The sequence below is a fragment of the Salvelinus alpinus genome, chromosome 20 (assembly GCF_045679555.1).
Source record: "Salvelinus alpinus chromosome 20, SLU_Salpinus.1, whole genome shotgun sequence".
Taxonomy (NCBI): domain Eukaryota; kingdom Metazoa; phylum Chordata; class Actinopteri; order Salmoniformes; family Salmonidae; genus Salvelinus; species Salvelinus alpinus.
In genome coordinates this window covers 17,396,674-17,409,102 of record NC_092105.1, presented here as the reverse complement: position 1 = coordinate 17,409,102, position 12,429 = coordinate 17,396,674, and the positions used below count along the sequence as shown (strand labels likewise).

At 43.9% G+C, this 12,429-nt stretch overlaps 3 protein-coding genes across 4 annotated transcripts in view; 1 reads left to right on the top strand and 2 right to left on the bottom strand.

Annotated features, from left to right (window-relative positions):
- LOC139546383 (discoidin, CUB and LCCL domain-containing protein 2-like) overlaps positions 1-2,624 on the top strand; it is a 32,072-nt gene extending 29,448 nt beyond the window's left edge. Inside the window, exon 13 of the mRNA XM_071354711.1 lies at positions 1,542-2,624. Within this exon, the coding sequence (XP_071210812.1) occupies positions 1,542-1,954 (413 nt within the window). The 3' untranslated portion in view covers positions 1,955-2,624. The remainder of the gene's footprint in view (positions 1-1,541) is intronic.
- Positions 2,625-3,816: 1,192 nt separating this feature from the next.
- tmem30c (transmembrane protein 30C) lies at positions 3,817-9,570 on the bottom strand. 2 transcript variants are annotated; one of them, XM_071354712.1, is made up of 8 exons: positions 9,454-9,570; positions 8,867-9,075; positions 6,288-6,404; positions 6,048-6,155; positions 5,849-5,939; positions 5,533-5,682; positions 4,654-4,866; positions 3,817-4,273 (listed from the first exon to the last, which is right to left on the bottom strand). In XM_071354712.1, the coding sequence occupies exons 2-8, from the start codon at positions 9,062-9,064 to the stop codon at positions 4,086-4,088; spliced, it is 1,065 nt and encodes a 354-aa protein (XP_071210813.1). In that variant the 5' UTR covers positions 9,065-9,075; positions 9,454-9,570; the 3' UTR covers positions 3,817-4,085. The 2 variants fall into 2 exon arrangements, with proteins under 2 accessions (XP_071210813.1, XP_071210814.1); XM_071354713.1 differs by having other exon boundaries at positions 9,459-9,551.
- A 66-nt stretch (positions 9,571-9,636) lies between these two features.
- The window catches only part of cmss1 (cms1 ribosomal small subunit homolog), a 68,463-nt gene continuing 65,670 nt past the window's right edge, over positions 9,637-12,429 (bottom strand). The window contains exons 5-10 of the mRNA XM_071354710.1: positions 11,689-11,748; positions 11,265-11,367; positions 11,092-11,152; positions 10,895-10,982; positions 10,664-10,752; positions 9,637-10,521 (exon numbers count right to left, since the gene is read on the bottom strand). Coding sequence (XP_071210811.1) covers positions 10,438-10,521; positions 10,664-10,752; positions 10,895-10,982; positions 11,092-11,152; positions 11,265-11,367; positions 11,689-11,748 — 485 coding nt within the window. The 3' untranslated portion in view covers positions 9,637-10,437. The remainder of the gene's footprint in view (positions 10,522-10,663; positions 10,753-10,894; positions 10,983-11,091; positions 11,153-11,264; positions 11,368-11,688; positions 11,749-12,429) is intronic.

Genomic DNA, 12,429 nt, shown 5'->3' with positions numbered 1-12,429 from the left:
GTTAGTATGCCAACAGTTCCCGGATGTCATACTACCTACGAGGTATACAAGCAGTGGACACTATTGCCATGCTTTTAGGGCCCATAATGCAATTTTTCAGAAAATGGCCCTGGCTTCACAACGTTTTCAGATTTTAATAAAATATGCAGTCAAGAGCGGATACAAATTCATTGCTTTTACTAATTATGACAAATGTTAAGCAATCTAATAAAATTATGACTTTTCAAATAAGTTACAGGTTATGTTGGCTGACAATTTATTGGCTACGCTATCCTTACGAACCGCATATCACGACAGCAGTAGATACCTATGTTAGCTAGGTACCTAATGTTAGTTGGGTACTAATACATCAAACTTGCCAGTATATTAACTATATGCTATCCAACTAACTACCCAATGTTTATTGACTTTATTATTCACGTCATTCTTAGCAAAGTGGTATAGTCATTGTGCGTTCTCAATGGACATACATTCTCTCTGGCTATCTACTCCCATTTCAGAGACTCTTGTCTGATTGCAGAATAACTAATGAATTTACAAACGCTCAACACCAGTTGAATATGACCGGTGTCAGTAAACGTTGGCAAAAAAGCATTATTAAAATTGTTGCCAGCAGCACAGTTAGTCACCAACGCTCTGGATAACATGAAAACAGCCTAAGCAGCTCTGCCAGGGCAGGTAAAATGGTCAGAGTGAGGTATTCTCTCATTTGCCTGGAAGTAGCTAGCCAGTTAGCGTGTGTGCTTGACTGCCGTGTGATGATGCTCAGAACGCTCGGATCAACCCTACTCCTCGGTCAGAACGTCCACTGTACTCTCGGAACACTCCAAGAGAGAAACTTTGAATTTACGAACTGACAATCTGACAACGCTGTGAATTTACAAACGCTCAGAGTGCACTCTGGGACTCCAGATTGAATTTACGAACACACCCGAAGTCGTAAAATGTCGAGATGGTAATTTGTTATGCTAGCAATAGCATCAACTTCGGGTAGACAAGCGTACCTCTAGTATGCTCAACTGAAATGATACCGTTCGTTTACAGTATACTAAAGTTAACTAATGGTATGTAGTATATACTCATTAAGTATGTTGTAGACAGTATGTTAGTATGGGTATTCAAACACCGCTATACTGTGTAATAATTGTACTAAAAACTTAGAACGTTCTGTTTATTAAAAAACGAACGCAGTAAACAACATATCAACATACTAGGCTCCTGAGAATGTGTAATCTAACGCACAATTGTGTTGATTTGGGTACAGAACGTCCCCTTATCTTCTTATCAGCTGTTGTCAGACACACATGAGTCTGGAAAGACTATTCTCTTCCTCAAAAGTCCACACTGAATTCTCCTAGAAGAAAATCCAAAATTAGTATAACATCCTGGCATTTAAAGCATCCTTGAAATTTCACATACTATAAACCTTTCTATTTTTGAATACTTAAAATGCATACTATTTAGATCGCAGGTATGGTTATTCGGACACGGCCACACAGTTGTTTGTATGTTGAACACACCCTCTCCATCTCTTCCATTAGAGTACGCCCAGCCCCTGGTCAGCGGTGTCGTGACATCACTAGGTCAGAGGTCAACTTTCAAGCCAGAGGAAGGTTCTGACCCCGGCTACATGGACACTAACCTCTATGACGCTCCCATGGCAACAGACATCTACCATGCCTACGCTGAACCCCTGCCCGCCTCCGGTGCAGAGTATGCCACGCCCATTATGATTGACATTGCAAGCCACTTATCAGGGAGCTCCACACTGAACCAGCCAACCACAGTCTCCAGCTTCATGGGTCGTGGCCCTGCCTCCCTTCTCACGCGAACAGACAGCGGGCAATCGGGGAGGTCGATGTATGACACGCCCAAGAGTACAGGACAGGCCACACCCACTAAGGATTTAGCCTATCAGGTGCCTCAGAGCAGCAATCAGAAGCCAGTGGGGTAGGGCTGAAGTGAGTACTTTGATTGACAAGGCCATAAACCACACCCCCCCATTGACAGAGGGGGATGGAGAGAGAGAGGGTGAATTAAACTGTAAAGAACATTACATTCAAGTTAGATGTCTGTATGTGAGTGTGTCTATATGTGAGTGTCTACAGAGGAGTCTATATGTGAGTGTCTACCTGTACGTGCATGGCCGGAGAGTGCTAGCATAGTACCATACCAGTCCTATCACTGAAACCACAAAGATGAATGTCTACATGAGAGCGAGAGAACGGAAAGAGAAGAAACAAGGAGAGATGGAGAGCTCACTACTGTTTCAGCCAGGCTGTCAAGTCCCCAGCCAAGTCCCCTCTGTGTGTCTCTTAATTTGATGTTTTGTCAAACTGAGTATCTATTAGTTCCTTTCGTGTCAATCTAAAAGTGAAACAATAGGTTCTCTGAAGTGGTTGCCTTCTATAGAAAGTCAATGTTTCTACCACTGAAGTGTTCTCTGCATAAAGGCCAAAGGTCACCTGTCTAAAGAGGAGCTTCCTCAGTTTACTATGGTACGCTTTGATTGGAGGCTTGTACTATTTCAGCTTTCAGTTAGTTCACAAAATCAGACCTGTCAAAATGTTTGAGTTTAACCAATCACATTATACATAAAGCTAGAGTGAAATCCACACCAAAAACCTGTTTGAAGTTTCTGAAATTTATTTTTTATTTATTTTTCTTTTATAATTCCTGCTGAAAATGACTCACAAAAAAAATACACTATGGAAAGCGGTGATGAATCAGCTTCAAATAATTATGGTTACACTGTTGTCATGGACACCTTGCCTCACGTGACAGTCAAAAAGGACCTCTGCATAACGTTTAGGTGCCATTTGTATTTGCCCGATTGGATTCACACTGCCAGACTAGGACCAGTTACTTGAAGAGGAAGAATCTGCCCTCATGGTGATACTAGAGAGGAGCTGTCCAACAGAAGGGCTGTCTCTAAAATATGTCAGTGAGACTAAACATTGCCTTATGTTTTGTTATTATGCATAATTTATTTACGTCTGTAAATTCCCAGAGAATCCAGAGGTTGGAGGACTTCTGTGTGCTAGAGGAAGATGATCCACTCCAGCCAAACTCACACTGGAGTAGTCTAGGTTACCGCGTCAGGTGTGTGTATGGTACGGATCCTGACAGACGGTACGGCGAGAGAACATTATCACTAGTGGCCAATCAACATGCAGAAGTTAATATTTACAGAAACGCCTCATTCTAGTATGTGTGTCTGAATTGCTGTCTATGGTATCAATGTAATGGCTTTCATTAGTGTCTTTGTATGGTTGTCCTAAAGAGAGTATCTGTGTGCGGCTAGCTATGTCTGTACGACTGTCCCTATGAGTGTACTGCATCTGTGTTTGATTAGTCATGTTTGTAGTCAGTGGAGCACATTAGTCCGGTCAATCCGTGTCCTGAACACCAAATCTGAACCTGGACCAGTTGAACTTTAGGTTAAAGGTTAGGGATTCAGTAGGTAGGCTGGCCGTAGGTCAGTGTTTTCCCTGGTCACTGTGTTTCTGTCTTCACAGATTGTACAAGGTGAAATAAAGCCTTTTAAAGCTTTAAAAAAAACTTTTACAGTGAATAAAATAAAACGTCAATGATTTCTTCATATTTCACATCTTAAAGTGGTAGTTCTGATAGTACTCACGAGCGTGAGACTGAAGCTCATTGGTTGAACTCAAATTGCTAGAGAGCTGGAACATGTAGGGAAAATGGTGTAGCAGTTTCTAGAAAAACTGGCTAATTGAGGTAAAACAGTAATTCTGCTCATAGATTACACATTGACACACCCAGTGGGAGGCTTAAAAAAGACTTAGTCATCACAAGTTCTAGAGCATGTCTTTAATGCATATTCAAGCACTGAAAACAATTTCCTATGGTTTCCCACCTCGTTTCATTCTAACAGCACTACTGCCACCACATGGTCATGTAGGGAAATTAAACCAAGTACAAGCATTCATGATGAAAACACAAACCCCATCTCTCATCTAGAACTACATAAATTTAGACCATTGACCATTTTAATAATCACATTCACTGTATCTACAGTATTATGAATTCCATATGTCTCCTCTTCTTCGTCACCTTTTCCATCACTCCTCCATATTCCGTCCGTTCTTACCAAACTTCCACCAGACGGCGGTGAGGATGACAGCAAGGAGCAGGATGAGACAGCCTGTGACCAGGTAGGCTATGGGCAGGAAGTTGTTCTGACCCCCAAACCAGCTGACTGTGGACAGGACCACTTCCTTTCTGCCCTGGAAGTACTCCACTGGGAAGTCTGGAGAGGGGGCAGAGGTCAAGGATAAACATAGCCACATAAGGTGAACACAAACCTTTAATCTAAACAGAGGATTTAAATAGGCTTACTATTAATGGGCTAACAATTGTTTTCACACAAATAAAGGAAATAGCTGTTGGTGTTTTTGTGCTATGACTTTCCATTGTTCTTGTAACTGACCAAATAAACATCCAATATTCCAAGCCACAACCTACGGTTTTCACTACCATCCAAAGAGAGACTAGCTACATTAACCCCAATCTACCTACCTAAGGGTTGGAAATAGGAACATGCTGTTGGAATATACAGTAAAAAAAATAAGAGTTTTGATTTGATTGACTGATCTCCCTGGTAACAGTAATATGCATAACAAAGGATACTGTAGGAGATAAGGACGCTGTAGTTTCCAGCCGGCAGCCCCTCGGTGAAGGGTTCTATGGCTCGGTTCAGGACCCCGTAGAGCTTCTTGAAGTTGGGGAAGGCAGCCTCCCTCATCCACACGATCAGGTCTTCGTTGATGAAGCCGTTGTTGTTGCGGTCCCAGGGGTCCAGGTCATACACTGGCTTCTGCCAGTACAGAGGCTGGCCCGTGCCTGACAACACACAGACAACGGTTACATCTAGAGTCCAGACAATGTTTTAACAACAGCAATACAACGGTTATACGACATTGAGATTTGGAAAAGGTTTTGACAACAGTCATACAACATTTGGAAAGGCAAGAGAGCAGCGACAGAAATGTCTATTAAATTAAAATGTGGTATTAATAATAATCATGACCATGAACACAATGTGTGGGTGTGTTGTGACGCTGAACATGCTGTGAACACACTGTGTGGGTGTGTTGTGACGCTGAACATGCTGTGAACACACTGTGGGTGTGTTGTGACGCTGAACATGCTGTGAACACACTGTGTGGGTGTGTTGTGTTGCTGAACATGCTGTGAACACACTGTGTGGGTGTGTTGTGACGCTGAACATGCTGTGAACACACTGTGGGTGTGTTGTGTTGCTGAACATGCTGTGAACACACTGTGTGGGTGTGTTGTGTTGCTGAACATGCTGTGAACACACTGTGTGGGTGTGTTGTGACGCTGAACATGCTGTGAACACACTGTGGGTGTGTTGTGTTGCTGAACATGCTGTGAACACACTGTGTGGGTGTGTTGTGACGCTGAACATGCTGTGAACACACTGTGGGTGCGTTGTGTCGCTGAACATGCTGTGAACACACTGTGTGGGTGTGTTGTGAGACACACCTTCAAACACCTGTGCTAACGTTAGGGTCTTGTTCTCCACCTGTGGGTTGCGGAACTTGACGTTCTTGTCGGTGTACCAGGTGATGCCCTTCCTGAACAGAGGAACCACCCGACTGCTCGCTGCTGAGTGGTACACCAGAGTGAAGGAGTCTGGGATAAACACAAACAAAACTCATCAAGAAATCAAATCAGTCAATTAATCAAAACCAGGTATTTCATGTCAGGGAGAGATTTGATCATATCACTGGATATTAATGCAGTGACATTATTAGCAGAGACTGATGGCAAACTGATTTGCTGAGTAATGGTGTAATACCGTTGAACATGCTGTTGGCCACAGCCCCACAAGGGGCAATAGGGAGTCCGTTCTTATCCTTCATGAAGGGCTCGCAATAGGAGCTCGGGTTCTGTAGAGACAGACAGGAAGGATTTGATGTTGTAAAAGCTCAGAATTAACCAGGAAATTAAGAGGATGAAGACAGAGAATAATAGATTGATAGATTAACAGTAGCTACCTTGAGGTTTTTATTTCTCCCAATCATCTGTCCATCATCCCTGGAGTCCATGTATTGCCGGAGGTTCTGGTGGAAGTTGATCAGGCCGTAATAGAAGAACACATCTCCCTGGGACAGGAAACACATAATCACTGTCCGTCTTACTTGGATTCCAACATTTTTAACACTGACACATACAGTACATTAGCTTGTGGTCTTGTCGAAGTGTAGAGACCAAGACAAACACACATACTCACACACCTTGAACGTGTTCTCAATGGTAAACACCACAGTGCAGTTGCAGCTCTGGCTCGCATTGGAACGGTTTTTACGCATCTCAAAACACTTATCACATGACCCTGCGTGTGTGTAGTCAACCTGTAGAGGGAGGGAAGGAGATATAGCAGGAGGGAGAGAAATATATACAGTGCATTTGGAAAGTATTCAGACCCCTTGACTCTTTCCAAATTTTGTTACGTTACAGCCTTATTCTAAAATGGATTAAATAAAATATTTTCCTCATCAAATCTAAACACAATACCCCATAATGACAAAGCGATTATTTTGCAAATTTATTTAAATAAAAAACAGGTACTTTTTTTACATAAGTATTCAGACCTTTTGCTATGAGACTCGAAATTGAGCTCAGGTGCATCCTGTTTCCATTGATCATCCTTGAGATGTTTCTACAACTTGATTGGAGTTCACCTGTGGCCAATTCAACTGATTGGACATGATTTGGAAAGGCACACACCTGTCTATATAAGGTCCCACAGTTGACAGTGCATGTCAGAGCAAAAACCAAGCCATGAGGTCGAAGGAATTGTTCGCAGAGCTCCGAGACACTATTGTGTTGAGGCAAAGATCAAGGGAAGGGTACCAAAACATGTCTGCAGTATTGAAGGTCCCCAAGAACACAGCGGCTCTCCATTATTCTTAAATGGAAGAAGTTTAGAACCACTAAGACTCTTCCTAGAGCTGGCCTCCCAGCTAAACTGAGCAATCGGGGCAGAAGGGCCTTGGTCAGGGAGGTGACCAATAACCTGATTGTCACTGACCGAGCTCCAGAGTTCCTCTGTGGAGATGGGAGAACCTTCCAGAAGGACAACCATCTCTGCAGCACTCTCCCAATCAGGCCTTTATGGTAGAGTGGCCAGACGGAAGCCACTCATTAAAAGTTCGCCAAATGGCACGTAAAAGACTAATACCATGAGAAAAAATATTCTCTGGTCTGATGAAACCAAAATGTAACTCTTTTGCCTGAATGCCAAGTGTCACAACGGAAGGAAACAAGGCACCATCCCTACGGTGAAGCATGGTGCGACCCTGCCTCACGCAGGAAGCGGCGCAGGTCCTAATCCAGGCACTTGTCATCTCCCGTCTGGATTACTGCAACTCGCTGTTGGCTGGGCTCCCTGCCTGTGCCATTAAACCCCTACAACTCATCTAGAACGCCGCAGCCCGTCTGGTGTTCAACTTTCCCAAGTTCTCTCACGTCACCCCGCTCCTCCGCTCTCTCCACTGGCTTCCAGTTGAAGCTCGCATCCGCTACAAGACCATGGTGCTTGCCTACGGAGCTGTGAGGGGAACGGCACCACCGTACCTTCAGGCTCTGATCAGGCCCTACACCCAAACAAGGGCACTGCGTTCATCCACCTCTGGCCTGCTCGCCTCCCTACCTCTGAGGAAGTACAGTTCCCGCTCAGCCCAGTCAAAACTGTTCGCTGCTCTGGCACCCCAATGGTGGAACAAACTCCCTCACGACGCCAGGTCAGCGGAGTCAATCACCACCTTCCGGAGACACCTGAAACCCCACCTCTTTAAGGAATACCTAGGATAGGATAAAGTAATCCTTCTAACCCCCCCCCCCTTAAAAGAGTTAGATGCACTATTGTAAAGTGGTTGTTCCACTGGATATCATAAGGTGAATGCACCAATTTGTAAGTCGCTCTGGATAAGAGCGTCTGCTAAATGACTTAAATGTAAATGTAATGGTGGTGGCAGCATCATGCTGTGGGGATTTTATTCAGCGGCAGGGACTGGAAAAGTAGTCAGGCTCGAGGGTAAGATTAACGGAGCAGAGTACAGAGAGATCCTGATGAAAACCTGCTCCAGAGCGCTCAGGACCTCAGACTGGGGCGAAGGTTCACCTTCCAACAGGACAACGACCCTAAGCATACAGCCAAGACAACGCAGGAGTGGCTTCGGGACAAGTCTCTGAATGTCCTTGAATGGTCTAGCCAGAGACATGACTTGTACACAATCGAACGTCCCTGAAGAGACCTGAAAATAGCTGTGCAGCGATGCTCCCCATCCAACCTGACAGATTTTGAGAGGATCTGCAGAGAAGAATGGAATAAACTGTGCAAATACAGGTGTGCCAAGCGTCATACCAAAAAGGCTGTAATCGCTGCCAAAGGTGCTTCAACAAAGGGTCTGAATAGTTATGTAAATGTGTTTGTTTTTTTTATGGGGTAGTATGTAGATTTAGAGAGAAAAAAACAATTTAATCCTATTTTCGAATAAGGCTGAAACGTAACAAAATGTGTAAAAAGTCAAGGGGTCTGAATATTTTCTGAATGCTCTGTATAGCCAACACATTCAAATCTATATGAATCTTATGTTTGTTTCCCACAGCCATTTATTATACTCTAGCTTCACTTCTTCACAGAATACCCTGGAAGTCCTCTCTCTTATCATCTCTTTCTACCTCTCCCTCTATCTTGTGTTCATGGTTACATAAGCTATGCGCTCTGGAGGGTGTTACCTGCTCCATTTCAAGTTATTGTGTGTAACGGTAGAATAAAATAAAAAATTATCTGAAAGGATCGCTTACTCACCTTCAGTTCATGTGTATTCTGCACGGTGACAAGAAGCCACACTCCCAGCAGCACACACACAGTGGCCATACCGTAGAAGAAAGGCAGGACGGTTTGAGCTGTGAGCATGGGGGACCAGGCAGGCAGTCTCTGCTGTTTGAAAGCAGAGTTATCAGGCCTCCGGGCCAGGGGCCCAGCGTTGGCCTTCGCCTTGCCCATGAGAGCTCCGGCTGGGGAAGGGTGATGAGACCGGGAAAGTCAGACAACCAGAAAACAAGCAAGGAACAGGAGTCTTCCCTCTCTTCTCTTCCGGTCTTCTTTAATGAGGTCTTATCAACATTTCTCTCCCTCGCTCCCCTGCCTGCCAAGAGACTTTTCCCAGCAGGCTTAGGGCTAGGGTGGGGAAGACCTTTGAGACAGGCTGCTGGCTGTTACTCATTAACTAGAATCCTCTGCTCTACTTCCTCTTTTGTTCTTTTTCTACTGTTCTTCGCTCACTCCTTCCCTAGCGATTCAGTCCTACATACATACATACATACACACACACTGATGTATTACAGCCTATCATCCAAGTACTAAAATATCTCTGATTTATTTTCCGACAGTACCTTACAATCCGTTATTTCTTCCCCACTGAACTAGTTGCCGTTGTTCCAGCCTCCTTGTTGTAGAACACACTTACACACAGGATGTTATGACAAACCAGACTACCTACTGGGCGAAACAACTCATGACATCACAGACTCAGTGGGAGGGGCTTCCCGCTGGTGTGAACAAACAAGAGAGTCTGGTTCCATTCAAATGTCTTTATTCAAACCATCACACAGAGGGCTGTGTAACACAGAGGGCTGTGCTATTGTTGAACTACAACACCTTATAAACCATATCAGACATTTTACATGGTCACTTAAAATAGAACAAGAACACAGTGTCACAGAGAGAGAGGGTAAAAACAGGATAGGGTAGATGGTTGAAATGTCCAGCAGTCTTTGTCTGTTATGGAGACAGGATTGGTTTGAGGGGCCCTAATTAACTTTGTTGCGTGTGAGTGTTTGTGCTCGCGTGTGAACAAGAGCATGATGAGAAGAGGTCCAGTCTGACTTGGTTGGGTGTGTGTTTGTATGTCAGTATATAGCAGAGTATGGCACTAGGTGTGTGTTTGTATCTCAGTATATGGCATCAGATATCTGAGCAGCTCACCGATCGCTGCAGCTGTACACAGCCCATCTGTAAATCGCCCATCCAACTACCTACCACATCCCCATATTGTTTTTATTAACTTTTTTGCTCTTTTGCACACCTCTCACTCCAGTGTTAATTTGCTAAATTTTAATTACTCTGCTACTATGGCCTACTTATTGCCTTACCTCCTTACTCCATTTGCACACACTATATATAGATTCTTCTATTGTTATTGACTGTACGTTTGTTTATTCCATGTGTAACTCTGTGTTGTTGTTTTGTCGCACTGCTTTGGTTTATCTTGGCCAGGTCGCAGTTGTAAATGAGAACTTGTTCTCAACTGGCCTACCTGGTTAAATAAAGGTGAAATAAAAAAAATGGAAGATTATGGCACTAGGTGTGTGTTTGTATCAGAACAGTCCCACTTTGACTTTTCCTTCCCTACAACCTTTCAAGATCCCCATATCCAGCAGCTTCAGCAAGTCACCTTTGACCTGGAAGTGAAAAAGAGGGCTGTGTTATTAAGAAACTCCATATAGTCTGTCTGGCAGAAAGCCCATGTACTACTAGAGTAAATTTTCCATGCTGTGTAAAGCGTGACTGTTACTGGTCCAGCAGGGGGCGTTGTAGTCTCACCTCAGGAACATCCACCATCCTGCGAAGCTTCTGGTCTCTCCAGTTCCAGTCCAGAACCAGGAAACGCAGGGGAGGCAGGGTCAGACCCTCTGGAAAAGGTCAGAGGTCAGATAGGGGTCAAATGGGGGTTAAATCCCTGAAGGGGAGTGAATTAGTGCACACCTCAGGTTGAAGGTTAGAGGATCAGAATAAAGTCACAGTAAGTTAATCCACACTAAGGACAAGCTGTACCTTTCTCAATGAGGGCGCTCAGTCTCCCTGGCGTCCCCACCCCGATGTGTGTCACCCCCGTCTGTAGGAGCTTCACCTGCTCCTCTACCTGGGGACAGAAAGACAGAGAGGACGGTCACGCTTGGCTTCACTCACAGAATGGCTCATCTGTACACATTAATATTCATAGGAATCTATTGTACTGTAAGGTCTGTTACCTTGATGTGCTTTGCAAACAGCTTCAGCACTTTGGCCTCTCCCTTGAAGGTGGTTAACTGTCTGGTGAAGATGTAAAAACAAGGGAGCATTATATTGAGCTGAGAAGTGCCATAAAGTATACACAATAAAAGATGATAAATGGTAACAGAGGGAGATGTGCGTTGTCACTCACTTGATGAGCTCGATGACTCTTAGCGCGGCGCTACAGACGATGAGCAGAACCACAGAACTCTTCTCTGTGTGCTGCTTCTGGACCTTAGCCCATTTGGGACAAACTGAGCGAAAAGAGAAAGGGAAAAACATATAATTGTGATACAAGGGACGGATGTCAATAGTCTAAAGTGGCTTCCTCTCCTCATTTTCTCTACAACAGCAGTGCAGATGAAGGAGAGGCGATTAGGAGGGGAAGCCAACATCAGACTATTGAGTTAATACCCAAGGACACATCTAGGAACATGACAGAAGACTTAGAGCACATATGGGACACAGTCCTATTAGTGTAACATGGAGGTTAAAAAGGAGTAATGTATTGGTGAGAGGTATGTAATGTAAATGTTATGTATTTAGGTATGTATGGTGTGATGGTTTGAACTCACTTTCTTTCAGGTAGGAGGAGAGGCTGTGTGTGAGGTCATTACTCCTCACGAAGCAGGAATCTGGGAGTGACCAATCAGAGAAGTCACATTAGGAAATTCAGAGAAAGTGAGTAAGAGTGAGAGAGAAAGAATGCGAGAGACAGAGAGACTTGTCAGCATGCTTCAGTTCGGCTGGCACCTATCCGAACACAGCTAGGCAAACCGAACGAGTGTACTCCCATAAAAGGACAGCTTCAAAAACAAGAAAAAAACCCCGGCAAGAGTACAGTTTGTCCATTTTGAGACATCGTAGCCAGTATACACTTCCTCAATAGTCAGAATGAATCTACGATAATTCAAGAAATCTGTCACTCATTTTGACGTTTTGCCTAGGATATCTTAATCACACAATTTTACATCGAACTAAGCTGTTTAGTGCAGTATTTCTTAAAACATCTACAAGATCGCCACCCCCCACCCCGCAGGACGGTTGAGCAAACGTGTGCTAATGTGATTAGCATGACGTTGTAAGTAACAAGAACATTTCCCAGGACATAGAGATGTCTTATATCTATTACAGTGAAAAAATACCATGCTATTGTTTGAGGAGAGTGCACAACAACAAAAAACTTATCACGGCAACTGGTTTGATACATTCACCTCTGAAGGTAAATAATGTACTTACATTCAGTAATCTTGCTCTGATTTGTCATCCTGAGTGTCCCAGAGATAAAATGTAGCTTGTTTTAAAAAATATAAATA